The following is a 21,883-nucleotide window of genomic DNA, read 5'->3' as shown; positions in this document are numbered from 1 at the left end:
CCAAGGGGCCGTGACTCCAGACAGTGCTAAAGCAGAGGCTTCATTCTGCAAGAAAAATGCTGTCCTGCTGGAGTGTCAGCTGATGGTGTTGCTGAGATGGTGCCTGGATGGGGCCATAATCGTTACCACATTTATAAAGTGTCCTGGGAGTTGGATTTGAATAAATTTTTATCCCAGAAGTCTGAGTTCAGAGGGTTTCTCCTATCTGCAACTCCTGTAGTTCTTTTGTCGCATTCAACCACTTTGTGATTTTATTATTGTTTTTAATGCAGACAGATTTTTCCAAGGCAAAAGCTGGCTGAGAAAATCTGAAGATCAGTTTCCAAAATGGGAATGCTCAGCCATTTCATGTTGCAAGCAAAATTATAGCAGCATGCTAATAGTTTGACAAGTTTGTTCTTGAGCTGTTAAGCAGATAAACAAACAAACAAAATCTCTGCTCATGCTTATATGTTGTGCTTGTGATGTTTGCTTTCTCCCTCCCTCTGAAAATGTTTTTAATAAAAAGAATGTGGCTTCAAAATGTCCTCTTACTTCTCTCATAAATGAATGTCATGCAACCCCCCACATATACGTTGTAGATGCTTAAAGTATGAATGCTCCATACGTTATGAAAAAAAAAGTATGAAAAGGGTATCTGGAGTAATTTTAAACAATATTCTGAAATGACCGGGGTTTAAATTTGGCCTGGGATACTGAGCAGCCCACACTTCCCACAGTCTGCAGTTCCCTTGCTTTCCAGTCCCTTAGGAGGGTTATGGAGAAGCTTTTCCCATCCCTGCTGCAGAAACAGCAAAGTGAAACATGAGCGATCGCTGCACTCTGCCGTAGCTGTTGTGGCCCAGGTTTTCACAGGGACTAGTGGAGGCACCAGCAGGATCTCATAAAGCTGCAGGGGAAGGATGGATGGGCTGGTGCACGTTAGTCATCCTGAGTGGGCCAGTCTCACAGGGAGGAACATCATCTTGAGAATAGCTGTGAAGCAGAGCCCTGGGAAACTTCTGGCTTCTCTCTGGAAATAGCAAGCCCACCAGTAGTTCGTAGATTTAAAAAGACAAATAGAGCAAATTTTCCATAAAATATGTGGCATCCTGTGGATGTCTTGCTACTTCACTCTTCCGTGTGCCACTTTTTTTTGATTGGAGTACGTTCTGCCACCATTTTAGCACCGCCACTTTGCTGTGAATGAATGGTGAACCGTATTTTACTGGTTTTTAAAATGTTTTTTCTCTCTCAGTCCTCCGTAGTGTTGCGAGCTTTTTACCTCTGAGATGTCCTTATTCCTCTCTTATCTTAGCATATTCTTCTCGTACCTTGGATTGTGCTTCCCTATGTCCTTGGGCCTTTTAGTTCCTTCCACAGAGCTGTGGAAAATCAAATAGGGGCAGAGCTGAGAGGAGACTTTTTTCCACCTTGGTGTAAAACATTCTCCCCTCCTCCCTTGGTGGGATGTTAAGTCCTGAGGAGAAGACCACAGGCTTTTGTCATTAGGCAGAGGTCCAGGGTGGGAAATCAGAGTTGCATCTCTCCTGAGCTTGCTGAAAGGCTTTGGTTCAAGAAGTAGTAAGGTCAAGGTGAGGCCAGCGTTGGCTACTGCACACGTTACGACCCTAACTTTGTTTCAGAATCGAAACTAGCTTGAGACCAAACTGTAAAAAGAAATGCATGCAATAAAGAGAGTTTACAGAGCCAGCAGAAGCCTGAGTACAGTAATTTATTTATAGAAAGCATGTGGATTGGTTAATAAGGGGAGAGCGAAGCACAGTGAGAGTTGTGAAAGAAAGCGGAGGCTGTGAATTCTCTAGCATTCCATCCTTTCTACTGCACCAGCAGTATGCCTGGCCATTGCCTTCATGGAGGGCATCATAAGGTGCAAAGGTGCCAGTATTTGTCCGAAGAGGCTACTGGTTTGGGGTGCTTCAGTTCTGGGGTGCCAGTCTTGAAAGAATCTGTAAAGAGATAAAGCACTTAGTCCAAGAAAAAAATACACTGTTGATGTCCATCAGCTATACTGGATGCTATGTGTGAGTTTCTGCCTAGGAAATTTAAAAATGGGTGAGAAGGTAGAAGAACTGTGACTTTAATGGAATGTTTTGCTGTGGTTTTTGCCATTATTTGTGAAGAAGATTAGCGGGCACAGCTCTTGCTGGAGAGCATGACTGATTCAGAGAGGAGCCTTTGGGGATGATACTTGGGAAAGGAGTTGTGAGACCAGGCTGTTTGATTGGAAGTGTCAGGGCAGCCTGCTGGGTGTTACATGGAGAACAGGGTAACACCAATACTAGGACTATTTCTAAGTGTGTGTTTGGAATAAAAATACAGCACAGCTAATTGATATGGCCCCACCTCATGTAAAAATATACTGGAGAAAGAAAGGGTTTTGTCAGAGTCAGCTGAGGCGAGTTATAGCCCAACCACAGCTGGAGCTGGAGGGGCCCGTGGTGCTGCGTGCCTCCCAGCCGTGTGATCCGCCTCCTGCCAGCTCTGGCTCTGCTCTGACTGCAGAGCAAACCAGTTTAATTTCCTGATCTGCAATCCCCCGCCCCACCCTGCAGTTTGCTTTTTCTGTGTTAACTTTCTGCCATTTTAGTGATCTCAATCAGCTTATCATATGATCTGATGAGTGCCAGAAGGAGCTCAATGCTCCCAGGAGAAATATGTGACAGGAGGCTGGAGGGAGGCAGGGAAAGGAAGGGTTGGAGCTCCCCACTGCAGGAGCTGGGATCTATTAATTCAGCTCCAGCTGTACTGAGAAACCATACCCTTATGGTGGCGTAGCTGAAAGGAGACAACGTCTTGTTCTTGTCTAGCTATTGTGAGACAGGCGAAGAGAGCTATTGCAGGTCTGATGCATTACTTGAAGAAAACTCACTTTTTTTCACTAGTGAAGACCAAAACAAAGAGAAACGTCCTTTTGCAACTCCATAAGCATGCTTGCATTTACCTAGTAATATGTCACCCAGGTACCAGGTGCTGGTGCATGGCAATAAAGGGTGCAATGTGGGGAGTTTAACTATTCTAGCATGTTAATAAACTGTCGTTACTGACTATGAGCTTTGCTGAAGTAAACAGAAGGGAAGCTGTGAATGTAATCTATCTGTGCTTAATCTTGGTAATCGTCCTTTTAATGTGGAGAAAAAGAAATGGGTTCTAAGATTTGTATAAGAACATTTTAAAAAGAAAGTTCTTTTTTAAACCTTCCAGAGTGTTGATTTTCGTTTGAAGTATCAGAAGGGTCCAGTGCAGCTGGGGAAAACCCAGTGTCTGGACCTCTCATCTGAATGTTTTGCTCTGTATATGCTGAAGGGATGGGTGAGATGCTGGTGCTGACTTCTCTCTCTCTTACTCAGGGTCGGCATGTCAAGACAGGTCAGCTGGCAGCCATCAAAGTCATGGACGTTACTGAGGTGAGTAGAAGAACAGTCTACTTTATTAACAATATGGGTAAAATTTAATAACAAGAGATGGCAGATGGCTTACCTCATATTTATTTTGAAGGGCATTGTCCTTGCATGTGGACGTTTGCTTTCTGTTTGCAGGACCTGACCTCTCCAGTCCATCTGCCCTTTATGAGATTTCTGTGCAGGGGCCTGTGGTCTTCTTCACAAATTGCTTTGGCTAGTCCCAGGACATATGAGCAGACATAGCACTCCCTTTTCAGACACTTCTCAGAAGAGGGGAAAAAAGTCAGATTCCCCACTTCCCACTTTTTTCTCTTAAATGTAGCATCTTGCTTGTACCCAAAAAGAAGGTGAGGAGACTGCTTGATGTCGAGGACAGTAGTTTCACTGCTACATTTGCAGAGGGTATATGTTTATTCAAAGGAGTGGGTCCAATAAAGTTCTAAGAAGTCTGAAAGCAGAAACATCTGCAGGAACAATGAGCAGATTGCTGGCAGAATTCAGCAGTGTAAAGTAGTAGTTGTAACTGACCCAGGGGGATTTACTGTAGAGCTTTAAGTGGGAAAGACGGGAAATTAACCCAGCCAAAGAAATAAAAAATATATGCCTATACTTGAATCCTTAGATGTCTTGCAGTTTATGCTGTTCAAAAAGCAATCAGTTTAAATTAAGTCTTCAAAACAGATCAGGAAAAGCATGGGGTTTTCCCTGTTGATTCCATTCGTGTTTTCTAGAGTTACATCCACAAATTAACAACAGCTTCAGATTTAAAGTCAAATGGGATCCTCCTCTGTGATATCTACAATGCTTGACTGATACCGCACTTCTGAAGAGAGATTGTGCCTCTTCAAACCATGCATCTTATTTTTCTGAACTCTTCAGTCTTACATAGGTATTGGGGGGGAAATTATGTTGATGCATGTGCATTGTACAGAGCAGGAGGGCTTTGGCAAGCTGGTTATATTAAGCAAAACTCCTACAAGGGTGTTGGTGCAAAACGTCTTACAGTTTGGTGTGTGTATAGGTGCCAGCAAGTAAAAATGGCCGTGGACACAAGCTCCTAGGCAAGTGGCTGAAGAATAGAGGGTAAACAGGCAGGAAAGGGAGGAAAACAAAAAGGCAGAGTTAGGTCAACTGGTGGGACTTCAGATTCATATCTCTGAATCTCCTTGTGATCGATGGGCAGTGTGACTGCCGCTCTCTAACTTAAGCTGTTGTGTCTGCCAAGAGCTAGACATTCTTGCTTTGTAAGATGGCCTGATAAAAATCAATTTTCAGCTGGAGATTTTCAAAGGCTGCCTTCATGAGGAGGCAGTGCTCTTTTGCTGCAGTTAACGAGCAGGCAAACCAGAGAAGAATGAAGGTGTGTTGACACACACTGAATGTTCTTTGCACAGCAAACATTTCCATTTCTGCAGTGGTTTTACCCAGGGCAGCTTGCTGTACGGTCCACAGCGAAGGCTTCTTCCATAACATTAAGATTGGCTGTTCTGTATACTCTCTCTGCTTTTAATAGCTTATATTAATCACAAACAGCTGTAATGGAGAGGTTGCACAGCAAAAAGAAAACAATTGAAAAATGCTGTCTATAGTATGGCTGAGCTCATGTTGTGGGAGATGGTTTATGTTTTGAAACTCTTAATTTTTGGCTGGTTTTGAAAAGCAAGTTGTATATTGGCACTGTTTAACTTTTATCTCAGAAGCTCATGCTTTTTTAGGGGCTGAAGGGCAATCAGAGGGAGGAGTTTGGAGATGTTACCCCATGCAGCTTTAAAGTGTTGTCGTTCCTACCAGTGGAGCTCATGTGTTTTTGCTTCTAAGCAATGAGCCTGCGGAGGCTAAAAATGTGGTGTAAATTCTTCCAAGTCGTGTTAAGTCAGCTCCAGTTTTTAACACCAGGCACGGATGATACTGTTCATAACACCAGGCATGGGTAATACCATTGCATGTACCGTTTTCTCAGTGGCAGATGTGGCCATAGGATATTCCCATCCACGCTTGCTTGCTGGTTCCTTGCCTGTTTCCTGACACTTGTGCCGGCTCAACTGCCCTAGGGCCAGATGGTGACCTGGATCAGTGGACAGGCCCTGGTTCCAGGTTAAAAATACCCTTGCTCTTCTTTTTCCCCTGGTTATTTATAACCTGTATTGGTTTGCTGATCTAGTTTAGCACATGACATTACAAACAGTTGTGCTGTCGCTATGAAGAAAGTGGTGTGAGACTGGAAAAGAGCTGTTGCCAGCTATGGGAGAGAAGGGGCAGTAGCTCAGACTGATGCTGCTGACAGAGATGGCCGTATCATGAATGATGAAGTTTCATCATCAGTTTCTCAAGGGATGGTGTCACGAGGACCTCCTTTTGCTGGCAGACCATGCATCTCCATCCTGGAGATGGAGGCTTATTAGTGGTGGACAGAACATGGGGGACAGAAAGGGCAGTGACTGCCACCCTCAGCACTGCCCTGAAAGAAATGCTGAAGGGACCACAGCCTCAAATTTACCTTTCCCATCTGCTACAGTTAGGTCAACTGCTCTTGTAGACCAGTGATAACACTAACTGTGTCCATGCCCATGGGGAAGGAGGCTTCAGTGGAAACTTCCATGAAACTAAAATTTTTTTTGATGAGCAGCTACGGAAGCTTTAGGTGATTGGTGCCTCTGTGCATGGTTTACTGGTAGTGTTATACCTTTCTGCTTAAATACAACCAGTGCTCTGGAGGGTATCAGATTGTTTTGTCTAACCTTCATTGAGAACAGGTCCAAGACTTTCTTCTGGGATACCTCTGATCCAGTGCTTGTTTTGCCAAACGCTTGACAAATTAGAAAGCTTAATGTGTTGGCATGCTCTGTGGGCACACCCCAAATTTTCAGTTTTCAAAGCCCTAATTCTGCAATTCACACATTGCTCAGGATCAGCAAGGTTACGTCAGTTCTGGGCTGTACAGCTTTGATCACCCGAATGGGAGGGATGTCAAAATCAAAGTGACGGCTTTCCTGAAAACGTTTTGGTTGGCATGAAGAAAACAAGGTAGTGTAACCTCCGACTGGAGACATTGGAAGAAACATTACAGCTCTGTAATGTACATGGCGCTGTGGAAATGCTGTTCATCCTTCCCAGCTTTTCTTGTGGTTTTCTCTTCAGATTTTAATTTTGAAAAGAATGGTGGTAAGGATGAGAAAAGAGGAGGTGGGCTGAAGATATCAGCTTGATCTTTGAATATATTATGACTAGTTAGTACTGCTGCCTGAAACGTTAGGGGGGTGTTGATGCGCATAAAACTTTCCTGTCTCTTCCACTTTCCTCCTCTCTAAACAAATTAAGAAAAGGCTTAGAAGACTGTGTGGATCTTTATAGATCTTTACAGCACTAAAGCAAGCACTGGGGGATCTGTAAGATCTAAAGATCTGTAAGTCTTCCTACAGAATGGTGCATATGTAGGTCCTATTTTCACTTTCTGAGGGCGAAGCTAGAGAGCATGTAGGGTGAAAAAATACTTCACTGGAGCACAGAATAAATAAAAACCGCACAAGTCCTCATCAATTGCAAGCTTTTCTGTTGTTGGAATGAGCCCAATGACCGTAAAAGGGGAACAATATGAACTATCAATCAGTATATATATGCCTCAGAAATTATTCTCTGAATTGTACATATGTAGGGTGAAGCTCAGGCTGCATGCATGTTATGGAGGGAGACAATATTTGAGTAGTTGCTGTAGTCTGTCTTTAATCTTTTTATTGTCTCTGTTCCTTTTGGGGCATTGTTTTGGAGAAGGCGGTGTTCAGTCCATGTTGACCCCTTCCACTCCCTTGACCATGAGCTCCTTGCTGCGTACTGGTGTGCAGGCCCTGTAGCACACCAACTGAGCTGTGACCAATGTTATCAGATGCAACACAAGTACACTGCAAAATTTGGCAGTCGCTGTTTAGTTAGAAGAATCCACTTTCTTGTAAAACAAATAACATTTAAAACCTTAGCAAAGCTTACTTGGCAAATCTGTCCGCATCTAAGCTGTTAACTTGCATTACACCCTAAACAGGCGGCTCGACTCTGCTTAACTCTTTTGGAGACTTTCTGTGCAGGTGCACAGTTGTTTCCAGGGTCACTCCTGTGTTTCCCTTCCAGCAATGCTTTTCTCTTTGAAAGGTTTAGTAACTGAGGGAAAAACACAATCGCTTCTTTTCTGTTTGCTATAACCCCTGATGCTGCTGCTTCTTCCTCCTACCTCTTCCCACACACACGCTTGGCATCCCTTGGGAAAGTTTTCCGCATGCCTTTTTTAATAGCAGCGTTTCTCAGCTCTTGTGCCCAGTGTTTCAAGACTTGTCCAGTCTAGTCTGTGTAAAATTATGCTAAGTAAACAACTGGATACTGTATCCTGCTGATTTATGAAAGACAGACAAGCTTTTAGCGCTTGCCTGTCTTGCCCTTTCTGTACGTGCTCTGCACAAAAATTAACAACCCCAAACCAAAACCTCCAGGCCTGCAGAGAAATGTGGCACATCTCCCGTACCTAGACAGGAAAGGTTACCCGAATTATTCATTGCTGTTTTCCCAACTCTGCTGACTGCTTTTTTTTCTGTTGCAGTAGGCAAGTCACTTTGATTCTTATGAGTCTGTATCTTATGGCCTACGTGGTGTTATAAACTGCGATCATGTGGATGATCTATCCATAGTCTGTAACACATCCAATACCAATCTGCAGAAAGACTGCAGATAAATAAAAATGTGTGCGTTCCCACACATGCAGGCAGACAAAATGAGGGGAAAACAAGAATAATAACCACCAGAAGTTTACCCTAACTTACATATATTGTGTGTGGCTTTGTTGGGTTTTTTGATTTTCTTTTTTTCCTCTGTGAGAACCCAGAGAGAATCTGTGGATTTTGAACTCTTTGAAGGGAAAAACACTAAGAAGTTCATGCTTCTTGCTAAAAGACTGGGAAATACAGAGCCTCACAGCACTGTGCAACAGAACTGTGTCAAGCCAGTCCGGAGAAGCTGAATATGGGCTGGCCTTTTATTGTGAAGACATGAATGCACTGGTTTACCTGGCTTAGTTCAGCTGCCTGATAAAGTACTTCTATAGCAGTCCATGCCTGTACTTACTGCAAAGTTAGCCAAAGCAAACCCAAAGCCAGTAGAATTACCAAAAGAATTACCAAAAGCCCTTGACGTATCTCTTGGTATGATATGAATTGGGGAGAATGGATCAGGGTACTAAAAATCTAGATTGTTCCCATGGGGAGTACTGGCACCCTGTGTGCTTGTCCCTTAAATGTGAGTTTGCCTGCTACTCGTCTGTACCAAATTTTATAGTCTTTGGTTAAACAGTTACCTGGCAAAACAAAGAGTCATTCTGTGGAAAAGGAATTTACAATGTGGACAGCCTTGCTGTCCAGTTCCTCCTGAAGCTGATTAACCTCTGATCTCTTCCAGGGATTAGGTCAAAAAGAAAAAAATAAATTAAAAAAAAAAAAAGTAGTCTTCTGGGAACTTTATGTTACAGTTCAGAAGAAAACAGAGCTGGACAGAGTGGTCCCTTAAGCTGTAACATCTGTTTTGGGAGGAGGTCAGAAAGAGCTGCAATAGTCAAGCAGCCAGCGGGGCAGCCTTTTTTGAGCTGCAGAGCATTTGTATAATTGACTGTTTCCCTCCCTAATTTGAGCTCCCACACCTACCTCTGCTGCATGCTCTCACCCAGGAGCTTGGCACAGTTCTTCCCGTGCTTTCTCATGACCATGATGCTGGGAGGCTCAACCCTGTGGTGCTGGCTGTGGAATCGGGCTCTCCTGCAGACACTTCAGCTCTGTGCTGCCCAGGTTGGGCAGATCAGATCCTGTCCATCTTTGTGGTGAAGGCTCTGCATGGGGGATCGTGGCATCAGACATGTCGCAACACCCCTGTCCTTGGGTGGCAGGGCAGTGCTTAGCCTGCCAGCTCATAGTCCTGACAGAGCAGAACGACATTTAACTCTGGAGAGCCTTTTGTCCTTACAGACATACTTTATCTCCCAGCAAGGCAAATACGTCTAACACACAGCTTGAGTCAGATCTGCAGTTTTTGGATGTGATCCAGTAAACTTTCCTGGAGCAGTGCTAGCACCACCAGTTGGGATAAAGGGCAGGCTTCCACTCTCTTCATCTGAATCCTGGGGTGGTTAACAAGACTGTCAGTGGAAGAGCCTATTTGGGGAAGGGAGGATGTCAGGTTTGAAGCAGCTGCAAGAGGGAGGTTGATTAGGGAGCTCCACATGCAGTTTGAGGTTGACGGAAAGCTGTGGCTGTTATCAAGCATGCAGTTTGGGAATGATACACAGCATGGATTGACTGGAGAGAGCTGGTGCCGAGCACCAAGGCTCTCCATTACTGAGTCCCAGCAAAGATCAACTTCACACTGGAACTGTGAGGTTGGTGGGAAAATTGGCAATGGGGAGGAAAAAAATGCATGTTTGTTTCTGTATCTGCTTTTTTCAGCATACAGTTTCTTCTCAGTGTGTTTTCACCTGAGTGGAAGACCGACTGCATTGCATGCACTGGCTATTGTCAATTGTCCTTGCAGGTGTACTGCTCTCTATATTTTAACATGCCTGTTTTGGAACCTGACTGTTTCAAGGCTGGGAAAAATAGATGTTTTCCTTTTGCCTTTAAGATCCTTGAGTGCACCATTGCTACCTCACCAGCATCTATTACCTGTCAACAGCAGAAGAGCTTTGACTGTGACGGCTTCATGGTACTCTTTCAGTGGTACTCCTGTTGCATGGCTTTTTAGCTGAGGCCAGGAGATGGCTTCATACTCAAGGTTGATCGTGGATCATTATTAGGAAAGTGCGAAGAAAGCTGTGTTGCCTCTGCCTTCTCCTCATCTGTGTGTGCATGCCAGGTCTGATATGCAAGGTTTTTGTCCCGTCTAGCAGAAAAAATGCTTTGCCAGTGCTCTGCAAATTATGATGTAGTTTAGATTACTCAAACTGAATTTATGGCCACATAAAGGGAACTTTACTGTAGTTTGGAGCGCAGAAGAATCTCCTTGTTTTAGGGAGATGGCTTTAAAATTTTGCCTAGCTGGCTGTCAGAGAACCATATAACAATGCTGTAGCACAACAGATGATGCTCAGGTTATACTCCTCAGCCATGGCACTGGAATCTGTTACCGCTCATCACTATGTGAGAGCATATGTTTTGTACTAGAGCATAATGGAAACTAGGAGCCTGTGTAGGCTACAGCTGACTTCCATTAGTGGAAGGGCAGGATTGTGTATTAAGAAGATTTCTCTGCAAGCCTTGAGCTCTTTGGACAAGTCTGGACTTTTTCTTTAAAAACTTCTTTCCTTTGGTCTGATGGTGCAACTGCATTGACACACTCAAAGGAAAGGATAAGTCATCTAGATGAACTACTGACGTCTTTTACCATCCTTCTAATGAGTAGGATACGTACTTGAATTCCAGCTTTTGGGCACTGTTTTCAGTCCAAGTGGGCAATATTCATGCATCTAGTTGTAATCCTGTGCCTGTTTTCCTTCAGCCTTAGGCTGGGTACCTGCAGTCATCTGGAGACCTGCTGTTAGCATTGACAAGGAAGTCACTAATGACAATGTGATTTCGTATGTATATGAACGACTGCTGACATCTGTCTTTGTTAGGGAATTCTGGACCCTAGTACTGGCAGTGGTGAAGGCTCAGTGTGGGTAGCATGAGGATGCTTTCACAATCATGATATTTAATCTACAGGTCATATCTGCACTGACACGAATTTGAGCAATAGTAGCCTGTGCAAGTTCTAGCAATGGAACATCTCTTCTGAGCCGATGGGAGCATTCATGCAGGTGGCCTCAACACAGGCAATTTGCTGCTGCCTTCCCGACCACTGAGCTCTGTTTGTTTGAGCTGTCTGAGGAGATTTGAGTTCTGATGGGAAACAGAAATGTTTTGTGTGCAGATAATAGCAAGAAGTACAGGGCTGCGTTTTGTATCATTTCTGTCAGACACGCAGCACAGCTCAATTTACCCCTGGTGAATCAGACATACTGTCTACTCAAGGAAAACAAGGCAACCCTGTCAATGCGGTGTTAGAGCATGTGTGCTCTTGCCAGTTTGGGTAGAGTAAAACCAACAAGGATTGTGACAGCGCATTGTGCTTTGATTTTAGCAAGTATCTGGACTGAACTTGCATCTGCGGTGTATTCTTCCTGCCTGTGAGTAGGCAAGCAAGAGATCCCTGGTCCAGCATGAGCTGCTGTCTTTCAGAAGTGCATTTTAAAATGTGGCTTGGGTGTTAGGATCAAAGACAGGAGAATTAGTTTTCTGTTTATGTTAAAGGGGATGTATCTTCTTGAACTACAATCTTTCTTGACTGTGTTTAATTGTAGTTTCATAAACTGCACCTGCCTTTGGGCTCCTCCTGTTTTTGCTGTGACATTCCACATTTTTATCTTGACTTCCTAAGGAAATGAAACTTCTTGGCAATGGTGTATGTGTCCTGCCTTCTTTTCCACCAAATATCTTTTGGATCTGCTGGCCAGCTTCAGCCAAGTTTAATGAAGAGGGGAGGAGAAATTCCAAAGATGCAAAGTCACAACAAATTATGTTTAAGCTGGCAGGCAGTGTGGAGAAGGGAGAGGCTGAAATTTATAGCCTCTGCTTTGGGAATGGTAGGCAGACCATAGCCACTGTCCGTTATCAGTCAGCTGGCCACTGTTCTGCAGTAAATCAGGAGGGGGAAGTAGATGTTTGGGGTTTTTATTAAAGAAGAAGTTCTGATGCTTGACCTTCAAGTGAGTGATGCAGTGCTAGGAATGTGCGCAGGGTAGCGCATGCAAACTGCTTCTGAGCAATTTAAGATCTCCCCCTGGTTCTTTCTTTAGCTTACTGGCCCACAAATTTTACTGTATATTTGAGATTATCCTGTATGATCTCTCTCCCTCTCTTTCTCTTTCTCAATGCGTGCATATGGAGATATAAATATAAAATAGCGGTGTTACTCTCCAACATTTAATGAGACAAAAAATGTTTGGTCTAAGTCCCTCGACAGTGCTCCTTTTGCAAGATGCAGTTTGAGTGATTGTGTAGGGAGTTGGCTAAAGTACAGTCTTAAAAAGCCAGCTCCTAAATCTAGAGATAAAGGCAGCAAGTGCTAATGCTGAAGGACCTGGGAATTCATTGTACTCTAAGCTGACTTGTAACCATGATGAACGCTCCCCTTGTGCCTAACAGGAAAGTGTTCTTCTCCCTCTGTGCCCTATCTGTCGAATATGCAGTGGGAAGCACACGGCTGAGGCAAGCGTTAAGAGCCTTGAAGATGCTGTGCAAAGCAGTTCAGTTGGTCAATGTAGAAGATGCTGTTTGTCTCCTGACCCTAGAAGCATGGCAGGTCTTTCTGACAAGGGGCCTGTGAACATTTCTCTAGGTAGGTTTAATCCAAAAGGGATTAAAGCCACCGACTCTGCTTTGTGTAACCCCTCTGGCAGAGAACATTTTCTACTGATAAATAAAAGGTGTTGTTATTAAATTGCAAAGATTGGTGCTTCATAAAAAGAAGAAATTTTAGTTTTGCTGTCCTGTCCTTGCTGTCTCTTCTTAGTAAGACCTGCTTCAAGCATGATTAGACCGATGGGAGTCTAGCCAAGGAGGTATCTTTTTGTTCTAATGATTCCCTGCTGACTTTTTTTTTGTGTCAAGCTTTTATTTCTCAAGCGTTTGGATCTGAAAGTTGTGCCTGTGAGAAGCGAGTGAGTTAGCAGCAGAAGCAGCTACTGTTCCTGCGTGGAGAACAAGCACATTGGTGGTGTGTTTTGCCTCACGTCCACCTAGTAAAACAGTAGCTTCTTTACCCAGCACATCACCGGTGCAAAAGATGTGATGAGAGTTCAACAGCCTGCTGTCTTTTGCACCTAGATCTGCAGGACGATGGGGTCTCCACAAATGTCCCTTTCTGTTCAGTAGAGGAGTCTGTTCCAGAAATGAACTTTCAGCTTTTTTCATGTCAGTTGGTGTATGAGGTGTTTCTGCAGCGTTTCACTAAGGCAAGGATATTTTCCACTGTAGCTCCTTCTTCCTGAACTGAATGTTAGTGTTTCATTCCAGAGCTGGTAAGAACTAAGTGGAAATCCTAGTGTAAATGCAGCAGCCCACAGACCTTCGGGTAACTGTTACCGGCCTGGCAAAACACCTTGGCTTTGCATCCGGGAGCAAGAAAGGAGAGTGTCCGTGATTCCTGAAAACCATGTTATTAATGTGGAATATTCTACTGAATGGAAACGTAATTGAGCAAAGAGACCAGAGGCAGCAGGGAGGTGGAACATCCCTGTGGCTGGCTGCTGGGCTCCCCAAGCACTAACCTGTCCTCCCAGCAAGGGCTGCGGGTGGCCAGGCAGCCATGAGTCAGTGCTGTGGAAACAGTGATGCAAAGGCAGCACCATTAGGTAGAGTTTTATTTGTCTCTTGCATATTTTACCTCAGCAGCCTTTTCTGTAGCATTTATTTGTGTTTCCTCACCTGGAGCCTGTGAGGCAAACCCATTATTTATAAATGAGTTAGTTGTTTTTCACTCCAGATTTTTCTTTTTATTTGCTTCTCTCGCTATGCCCCTTCACAACAATTTTTTTAAGTGTAAAGCCTTGGGTCAATTATGAAATGATAGAGTTGCACTGACTGATAGATCAGAGGGTGCTGCACTGTCAGACAAAGTCTCCACTCAAATTTGAGGCCCTGAGGGTGATGCCGGTTCCTATTTCAGAATTGCTGCTGCTCCTCAGTTCTGGTTGAAAGAGTTTGGGAAATGTACCTAATCTTGTCTTCATTTGCAACACAAATTGTTAGTTTGCACTGTTCTTGTAAAAATGGATGGACCAGCTTGTAAATGCAGACTCATTCTCTTTCCCATGCCTACAAATGTAAACAAACAAACACCCATGTAAATGCAGGAAAGGATTTCCCCCACTGGCAGGAAAGAAAGGAGGATCAGTTGCATTTTCTGTTTGTAAATGTTCAGATGGCATCCTGTTGTGATAGCAGTAATTTCTCATTACATAGGTGTCTATGGGTTTTCCCCATTTTCTATTTACTTCTCCTTCGAGATGTGGTTTTACAATACAGCAAAGCCAATTTGGTGTCTGGCTGCTATTGCAGTGGCAATCCTGCCTCTCTTCCGTCCCTTCCCCAGCTCCCCTACTACCACCATCTCTCTGGTTCCATTCTTCAGAGAGCTCCACTGTCAAAAAAGTGTGTGTGTGTATATATGTATAAATACATATACAGACACACTTTTGTTAATATATCTATGAATATATATATTAATACAGATTAGCTTGCTGTTATTTTCACCCCAGCAAAAGCTGGCCAGGGGGTGGGAGAGATGGGCCACGCAGGACAGGGAGTGGGAGAGGCTGGGAGCTGGACCACAGCAGCATGAGCATCTTTGGGTTACAGCCGTGAGGCTGCCTGGGGAATGCTAGCCCCAAAGCCATCTCCTTGCAGCATGAATCCGAGAAGGAAGCCAGCTGTGATGTGTTTCTGACAGCCTGGCTGCTGAGGGACTGTTTGTAGTGCTCCACACCTGCAGATTTAGGAATAAAGAATGGAGTGTAAAGGTCTTCTGCAGGGATTCCCCCACCCTCTGAATCTTTCCACTGTGCAACAGGCTATTTTTAGTCCACTTGCTTGCCTCAGAAATTACTTCACTTTCTGCTTTGGACCATTTCCATAACATTTGTTGTGATTCTGAATTCCAGTCTTCAGGATAATGTCAGAGGAAAGAATTGCTGGGTAGCAAGCTCAGTTCCAGTGGCGTATAGAAAAAGCCTGTGCTGAGGAAGCCTAATCTGGTGACCCATGGGAGACTGGCTTAGGTGAACCATGTTTTGGACCATGCCCTGTATTTGCAGGCAAAGAACCCTGTTAATTCCAAGTTTAATGGTGCTTTGGTTAGTAAATGGCAAAAGAAAACAAACTTCGAGTGGGCTAATCCAGGTAGCCAAAGTAGATCAACCTCTGAAAGACATCTCTTTGCTTTAAGCAAAGTCCAGAATCAAAAGCCCAGCCTGCATATGATGAACATAGGAGTCAACCTCAAGTATTCAGAAGCTGTATATTCAGTGAAGAGCAGAAAGTATGACTATTGCTGAGGCACAATATAGATTAAAATTTGGATTTGTTTGGGATAGGAAGGAAAAAAGAAAAAAAGACATTTAGTATCATGCCTACATTTTTGTGAATTTTCCACACAGAATCATAGAATGGTTTGGGTTGGGAGGGACCTTAAGATCATCTAGTTCCAACCCCCCTGCCATGGGTTTTAATTAAGAACTACTCATGATGGATTGGTGTTGGTTTTGGATCATGATCTAATCCATTATTGTTCACAAAATACCCATATTCATCAGCCTTTGGAGGACAAATAGCTACTTAAAGTGTGGATAAATGGTCACAAACGCTCTGCTTAGCACGGCACTGTGAGCTGTTATGTACTCCTTGAGACATGGCCATCTTGACCTGGTGTGGCTGGTGAGCAGTGATTTTCTGTCAAAGTGAGTACTTCTGTGACTGCTGCACCTTTGGCCATCACTAGAGGGCTTTGAAGCGAGAAACCTGCTTGCCTTCCACATGATGTCAAGAACCGGAAGTTTGTTAACCTGATACACAGCAACATAACGGAGACCTTTGAGTTAAGCTAGCAGGAGCTTACCGGCGTTCAGTGGTTTTCAGCATCTTCCACTCAGAGAACTTGTTTCATCATTTTTTTTTTCCTCTTTAGCCTTCTCTTTCGAACTTCTTTACAAGAGGAATGGTTAAAGAGGGCCTCCAGCTGTGAGGCAAGTAGGGCTTGTGGACAGCTAACAGCAGATAACGGGTTTTGGGGTGTCCAGCACTTCTCTGAAGAGAGGAGGATGGGATGTGCAAGTTGTTGGTGTACATGGGCATATGCCTGCTCTCCAGGCCAAAACTGGGTTGTAACTGTTGCAGGGCTGTATGCGCTATGGCTCCTGGGGAAAAGTGTCTACTCATGAACCAAAGGCACGAGGGAATAAGGGCTCTATTGTATGAAAGACAACCTTAGCTGGATGTCTTGCTTTGAAGAGGTTTGCCAATGTGTTGGAGAGCTGCCCTCAGCCAAGCCCGCTTTCAGTGGGGAAGTTTTATAGGTCATGAAAAGCAGCAATGTCCGTTTCTTCCGCTGTGCCTTGCCTTTATATGCAGCAGCGCACATGCACTGCTGTCATCCCTTGCTCTTTGGATCAGCGGCTCAGCGTTAGCCCAGGGAGAATTGTGAGTGCCTCCAGTTTCTCTCCGTGGTGTGGGAACGTTGGAGCACATAATGGCTGCAATTCAAAGACAAATGCTAGCTCTTTGCTACTGATCACTTTGGCAGAAACCCCCAGATGCTCAGACTACAGATGGAGCTGCTTTGGGGTAACATCTAAGAAATAAAAAAGCACCCACAACCTTAGAACTTCCCCCTTTTTTTTTTTTTTTTAATTATTCTGTTTGCTATCTTTATAATAGCCTCCCTGTTTTTCTTTTTCCTATTCTGCATCCCCCACCTTCTAATTCATGCCAGCCAGAGTGCAGCTAAAGGCTTTTCCTAGCGGAGTGTCATTTGTTAGGAAAGCAGCAAAGACAAGCATAGCCAATTTAACCAGCAATTTTTGAGGCTTTCCTTTTTGACTGGGCTTTGGGATTTCTCCATGCGCTTGTTGGAGGGATGAGGCTGCAGGAAACCGCAGGAGAGGAGCCTCCAGCCGTGATGGGCTTTGTTCAGATGCCTGTAGTCTGGCAGAAGCTGACCTCCACAACACATGGTCTTTCACTTAGCTGCCTCTCCCCAGCTATTGGAGAGGTCCAATTTGCTGTGTGTGGGATTTCTGCTGCTTCCATGCTGCTTGGTAGTGTTTCCAAACCGACCAGTGGGTCCTTGCCTTGGTGGTGGAGCTGTAGCTGGCAGGGTTGCTGCAGCCTGTCTGTTTGTGCATGGCTTCATTGTCACACAGCTCTGCTCTAAGCAAATCCGGTGCCTTAAAGCATATCCTTCTGAATTTTGAAGCTCTCCAAACAATCCAGGTTTCCTCCTTCGGATGTAAATGCCTTCCCCCTCCCTTCACCCCCCATACTTTGGCTGGGCTAATTGCTCTTTGTTTAGTTTCAAATCAGTGTCATTAAGGGAAGGTTTTTTTCAGACTGTCACTTCATCATGTTACAGGACTAGCATAGTAAAAAGTTGTAGTATCTGTTGGGGTGACTACCCTGAGCACAGAATTACAGGCCTTTTCCTGCTCATGAATCATCTTCCTCTGAGACCCTGTATTACTTTTGTTTTAAGGGACAAGTCCCTGAGAACACAGCCATTTATTTAACTGGGCAAGAGAGGCCATCTGGTCTTTTTTTAAGCATGTAACTGTACCATTTATCCTTGAAGACACTGCTCTGGGTGTTCAGGGTGGGCACAGCTCCTATGCAGATGCTGACTGGTGGGTGTATCGAAGTGAGCTGGGGCCATGTTTGGGACAGGACATGGGCTGGTTACTAGTGGATGGGAAACCAAAATGGTACTCATTGTAAGGGAGATTATTCCTGTATAGCAGGATTTCACTAGAACACGTTATGCATGCATTTATTTTACAGTCAAGTTGCTGACTGTTGCTTTTTAGGCTTGCGGTATGGGAGTGGGCTGTGAAGAGTGAAAGCGTGTCTGAGAAAAGAGACCCCAAAGCAGCTCCCAGAAGGCTCACTTCACACATACACACGTCCTCTTTCTACCACCTTTCACTTTGAACACATGCAATGCCCAGTGAGTGGAATAAACAAAAAAGTGACCCTCTCACCAGAAACCTGAAGGAGTGGCATTGCCCTTCACTGCCCTGGGGAGGTTGGATGGGACTTCGAGCAACCTGGTCTAGTGGAAGGTGTCCCTGCCCATGGCAGGCGGTTGGAACTTAATGATCTTTAAGGTCCCTTCCAACCCAAACCATTCTGTGAATTATTATTTCTACCCTGTAGCTGTGTGGGTCCCCTCTGCTAGTCACGGTGCAGTTGGGAAGGGCAGGGCAAAGCCTGGCAGGTTGGGGCTGGCAGGAGCCCCTGCTTTGCAGCATAGAGGCATCAGGACAAAGAGCAGCTGAGCCTGACCAGGAGCTAGTGTTGGGCTTGGGAAGTGGATTCATGTCCCCAGACTCCTGCCAGTGCTCTCAAGGTTTCAGCTCAAAGAGGGAGAGACTTGTGCTGGGATCTGAGCTGTTTGTTTTTAAACCGGAGAGCGAGATGCCATGGCGCTGTGATTTTTGAGGTGAAATACTGTTTAATAAATGCAAGCCTGTTCACGGCCCAACAGCAAAAACAAACATGTACTGTACTATTTGGACCATTTAGATTTTTTCCAGTCCTATTTTCTTGGCTGCTAATCATGGTCTCTTTGTCACCTGCCCAGCTAGGGTACATGCAGCTGGGGTGTAACATTTTCTGTAAGTATTTGTTGCTTTTCTTTATCCTGATGGGGGCAGAAGGCCTTTTTTTCTCAGGCGGGTAAATAATTAGCTGGCTATCAGCACCTTCCTTTCTCAGAGAGGGGGAGGAATGGAGAGAGGGGACTGTGATGCCCTGTCTGATAGATGGACACAAGCATCTTGTGGCTCTGTTCATTGTTAATTCACTCCTTCAGCACTGCTCAGCTGTGAGGTTTCCAGGCGTGCTTGGCAGCGCTGACAACAAAAACATCTGGTCCAAGAATATAGTTCCCTTCTGCTGGCAGCTGCATGAAAATGATTTTGTACATAGTGGCATAATGCCAAATGCACTTACTTGTATACTAAAGTGCACAGCCTTTATAAAGCTTTGGCAGTGCAGGCCTATTTTAAATGCTGTGCATAAGTTAGCATTAATCTACCAAAGAAAATCAAAATCTCAGCAACCGATTTTATGAAGAACTCGCTTATCACATGTGCCCAGACGTGGCCGTACCTTTGTACCTGTGTAACAGCTGTTCCTGTCTGAATGCAAAGGAAAAGCCTTTTTGGTTGCAGATCTGGTTGTCATCTGTCCTCCGGAAGAGTTTGGCACAAACACAAAGGCAAATTTGCCCCTCGCAGACATCCCTGAATTGCTCTCGTCAGCAGCTGCATTTGTCTGTTACTGATAGAGGTTGTCTGTCTCCCTTCTTGTTTTAAGAAGGACCTAGTGTGTGCTGAAGAAAATGTTAGCTGTGAATCAAATAGTTTGTGTGTCTGCTGGTAAATTGTAATTGGAGTGATTGGACCTGATAATTACAGAGTCATCATCATCATCTTGTCAGTCAGTTGTAAATCATTCCATAATGAATTTCCTTTTTAAGAGAGACCTGTATTTCTGGGTGCAAGTATTTTTTAGATGTAAAATATAATACCTGTATTTCTTTCTGCTTTGAAAATCCTTAGGGTTACAAGTGTGGAACTCATGTGAATAAGCAAGTTGAAGAGAGGTCTGTGCTCCAGCAAAGCTGCTCTCACTCCATGTATTTCTAGTTATTTCCTTTCTGTTTATTCCCACAGAGTAGCTGAGCTTGGTGGCGCTTTTTCACCCTCAAAGCTGCTGTTGGGTTGTAGGTTTCAGGAATGCTCAGAAGAGCGTGGAGGAGCCTGGGTCTGGTCTGGCATCAGTCATGGGCCTTGGTTTGCCCTTTGCAGAAGGAGCTCGTTTCTCGCCAGGAAGAAGGAGGTGGTTGGAGGGCTTTGACAGGTTATTTCAGTGGGTGTGTGTAGGGCTGACTGCCTCACATCTACCAACCTGATGTTAATCCTCTCTGTCGCTGCTGGGAGGAGCAGTTCTCACCAAACCAGAGGGAGAAGGAGGAGAAGGTGGAGATGGTGGCAGAGGGAGGAGGAGCAGCAAGCCTCCTCTTGCTGGCTTTTGAGACAATGTTTGCTTGCAATGCCAGCAAAGAAAAATGAAAGTATTTTGGGGGGTATTTTTACAGTTTAAAATGGAATTTGACAAGCCTGGAGGATTGGTCAGGTCTCTTCTGCTTACCCCAGCCATCCACAGCCTGCACGGACACTATATATTCAGACTGCTTCTCAAACACGTGACAGTGGGCAGCTTTATGTGCAATCCCTTCTGCCCCATATCTGGTGAGTGGAACGGGCCTTTGAACCTCTTGGGTCCTCCCTGTTCATGCCCAGTGTCTTGCATTTGCAGTACTTTCTCTGCGTAAGGCAGGGGAGAAGGTTGCAGATTACCAACAGAGGTTGGGCGGTGACTAATACTGGACCAGAGGAGCTAAAGTGTTTAACCTTTAGGCAAAGATTACCTGAAATTAAAACTTGTAAGGACTTGTGAACTCTCACTGTGTCATTCAATCATGTTTGTAAGACACATGTACAGATCGGACGATTCCTTTTATTCCTGGGTAATTTACATATTTTGGCTGCTTCACAAAAGAAACCTTGTGTTGAATAAGTCAGATCATGATCTCACACTAGTCCTTACTTACAAGGAGTTTTTTGGAGGCTGTAACGTAGCCCCAAATTTGAAGTTTTCCTTTTGTGGCTGTTAAACAGAGCATAGGTTACCAGCAGCACGTACAACGAGTGTTAAACATGGGTAGTGGCTCATAAGCCAGCTTATTACCTTCGATGTTGGGGGTGTGATGGCCGTTTGTTAGATGTTGTTTCATCTGGCAGGTGTACCTCAGACAGAGGCACACCACTTCAGGAAAACAGTGTTAAACCTGTTTTTCCTTAGTAATGGGCTATGTGAAATACATCACTTTATAGAAGCGGATTAATGGGCTGCAAAAGAAAATGCAGTGATTTCATTTTCAGGGCTTTCTTGGTACTCATTTTGTGACAAAATGCAGGGCTTTGTTAGTGTTGCAGAAGGAGTTTTAAATATTTGGAAGAAAAATTGCAGCACTCACAGCATTTTAATGAGGAGGGTTTGCTTAATTAAAGCCTGGAAGATGTAGGGAATGTGGACAGCTGAGGCACTAGCAGTGTGTTACAAAGTTGTTCTTCCACCTACCAGTTGATTGGAGTTCAGAAGCCAAAGTCCCTAATAAAGCTTGTAGTCTTCCAGTAGCTGTTTGCTGGCCTTAACTGCTGATGCTCCCAGTGACCAAACCCTGAATTCATTCTGCCTAATTTTAGTCATGTGTTAGTTGTGCTGAAGGCTGGAGTGTAGCTGCTCTGGGCACCCACAATTTCCACTGGGAGAAACGTTCGTAAAAGGGCTGGAGCACCTCTCACTGAGAGAGCTGGGGTTGTTCAGCCTGGAGAAGAGAAGGCTCTGGGGAGACCTTATAACAATCTTCCAATACCTAAAAGGAGCCCACAAGAAATCTGGAGAGGGGCTTTTTACAAGGGCATGTAGTGACAGGACAAGGGTGAATGGCTTTAAACTGTCAGAGGGGAGATTCAGATTAGACATTAGGAAGAAATTCTTCCCTGTGCACTGTGAGGGTGCTGATCAGTGGCACAGGTTGCCCAGAGAAGCTGTGGCTGCCCCATCCCTGGCAGTGTTCAA

The 21,883-nt window shown here is 44.5% G+C and overlaps 1 protein-coding gene across 1 annotated transcript in view; it reads left to right on the top strand.

Moving 5' to 3' along the window:
- The first annotated feature begins 3,356 nt into the window (after positions 1-3,356).
- The window catches only part of MAP4K4 (mitogen-activated protein kinase kinase kinase kinase 4), an 87,156-nt gene continuing 68,629 nt past the window's right edge, over positions 3,357-21,883 (top strand). The window contains exon 1 of the mRNA XM_010017646.1: positions 3,357-3,407. Coding sequence (XP_010015948.1) covers positions 3,393-3,407 — 15 coding nt within the window. The 5' untranslated portion in view covers positions 3,357-3,392. The remainder of the gene's footprint in view (positions 3,408-21,883) is intronic.

The sequence above is a fragment of the Nestor notabilis genome, unplaced genomic scaffold, assembly GCF_000696875.1.
Source record: "Nestor notabilis isolate BGI_N333 unplaced genomic scaffold, ASM69687v1 scaffold7567, whole genome shotgun sequence".
Taxonomy (NCBI): domain Eukaryota; kingdom Metazoa; phylum Chordata; class Aves; order Psittaciformes; family Psittacidae; genus Nestor; species Nestor notabilis.
The sequence above is the reverse complement of the archived record's forward strand: the minus strand, read 5'-3'. Positions and strand labels throughout refer to the sequence as shown.